This window comes from Mesitornis unicolor, unplaced genomic scaffold, assembly GCF_000695765.1.
Source record: "Mesitornis unicolor isolate BGI_N332 unplaced genomic scaffold, ASM69576v1 scaffold24197, whole genome shotgun sequence".
Classification (NCBI taxonomy): domain Eukaryota; kingdom Metazoa; phylum Chordata; class Aves; order Mesitornithiformes; family Mesitornithidae; genus Mesitornis; species Mesitornis unicolor.
The window spans coordinates 9,303-10,870 of NW_010196114.1; the positions used below are offsets into that span (position 1 = coordinate 9,303).

Here is a 1,568-nt window from a genome sequence, read left to right on the forward strand (position 1 = left end):
GACCCTGGTGATCTCTGTGCTTTGCACTGAGTGTGGTGTGTGTGGGATGCAATCCCTGGTTGGGCAGGGTTGGGTCTGCTCCTCCTGTAGGTGCAGACACGGCCCCCATGGTGAGACAGTGGCCTTGCCATGTTTCCACACCATCCCAGCACTATCACTTGTAGCAGTGCCCACTGTTGTTAAACCGTGCTGCTGGTTTCAGCAAGTTCAGCCACTGAGAAGAGGCTGAGCTGGAAAGTGAAATCACTGAATAGAAAATCAGTTCTGTTGAGCTCAAACCAGGACAGTTGATAGGGTCTGCTGTGCTCCATCATCTCTTTGACTGGCTTTGGAGTGACTGCAGTGGTACCCCCATGCACTGTCTGGTGCATCTGTGGTGACCACGGGGAGGAGGTGCCCTGTGTCCTCCCAGACAGGCCCGTGGCATCTCCTGTCACTGTGGACATGGGGCTTTGTAGGTGACCAGAGCTCAGGGTCCACCTGGGACCGGTCTGGTGGGGTGCAGCAGTCCCGGAGGCCTCATCCATGACAAGGACATAAACCTATGGGGTTATGGAGGGTGTTCAGTCTCCATGGATGTTATAATGTGGCCCCATGGTGTGTTTTGAGCCTCTTGCCCAGCTCTTGGTCCTGGTTCTGCCACCACACATCCTGTCCCTAAGCCCAATACCACCACTGGTGTGGGCAGGATGTCCACAGCGGGTTTGGGCCACACGCTCTTTGCATCTGTCTGGAAGGGAAGGTGTTAGAGAGGACTCAGGTCTCAGCTGTTAATTAATCCCTGTTAATTGATCTTTGGTTGGTAAGGGCAGTTGCTCCTCACTGGTGCTGCCTCGCAGTGAGGAGCCTCTGGCTTTGTCCCCAGTTGGGGGTGAGACACCTTGGTCCCAGCTCAGGTGCAGAGCTCCGGTGAGACCCTGGAGCTCCCGAAATGTCTGCATGGGGCAGCAGAGGGGATGCAGCAGCCCCGGGAGAGACCTGGGCCATCTGGGACGGCAGCTGGAGGCCAGGGGAGATAACCCAGGGTGCTGGGACCCAAAACCTCAAGGCATGGAGGGTACCAAAGGGGCTGAGAGGGTGATTCTGGTTGCTGGCTGCATCCTCAGCTTCTGGAGGCATCAGAGACCCCAGGAAGGAGGCAGTAACATCCCGGCCACCTTCTTTGTGGGCTGATCTTCACAGCAAGGGGTGTCCTATGGCCACTGCTCACCCAAACATGCAGTGCTGGTCCCTCCTGCATTGTGGAAGCAGTTTGTGCCCTCTGCTGTGCTGGATGATGGCTGTTTTATCACCACTGTATCATCTAATTCACGCTTTGCCTCTTGTCTGCCACCCCTTGCAGATCCTTACGCCATCGTCTCCTTCCTGCACCAAAGCCAGAAGACGGTGGTGATCAAGAACACCTTGAACCCCACCTGGGACCAGACGCTCATCTTCTACGAGATCGAGATCTTTGGGGACCCCCAGAACGTCTCTGACTGCCCCCCCAACATCGTGGTGGAGATCTACGACCACGACACCTACGTAAGTGCATGGGCATGAGCGGTGTTCCCCAGGGCTCAGTTTTG

General features: G+C 56.3%; 1 protein-coding gene across 1 annotated transcript in view; it reads left to right on the forward strand.

Annotated features, from left to right (window-relative positions):
- Window positions 1–1,524, forward strand: part of LOC104543702 (dysferlin-like) — a gene marked incomplete at its 3' end in the record, with an annotated part of 9,570 nt that extends 8,046 nt beyond the window's left edge. The window contains exon 9 of the mRNA XM_010188371.1: window positions 1,343–1,524. Coding sequence (XP_010186673.1) covers window positions 1,343–1,524 — 182 coding nt within the window. The remainder of the gene's footprint in view (window positions 1–1,342) is intronic.
- Window positions 1,525–1,568: the final 44 nt, after the last annotated feature.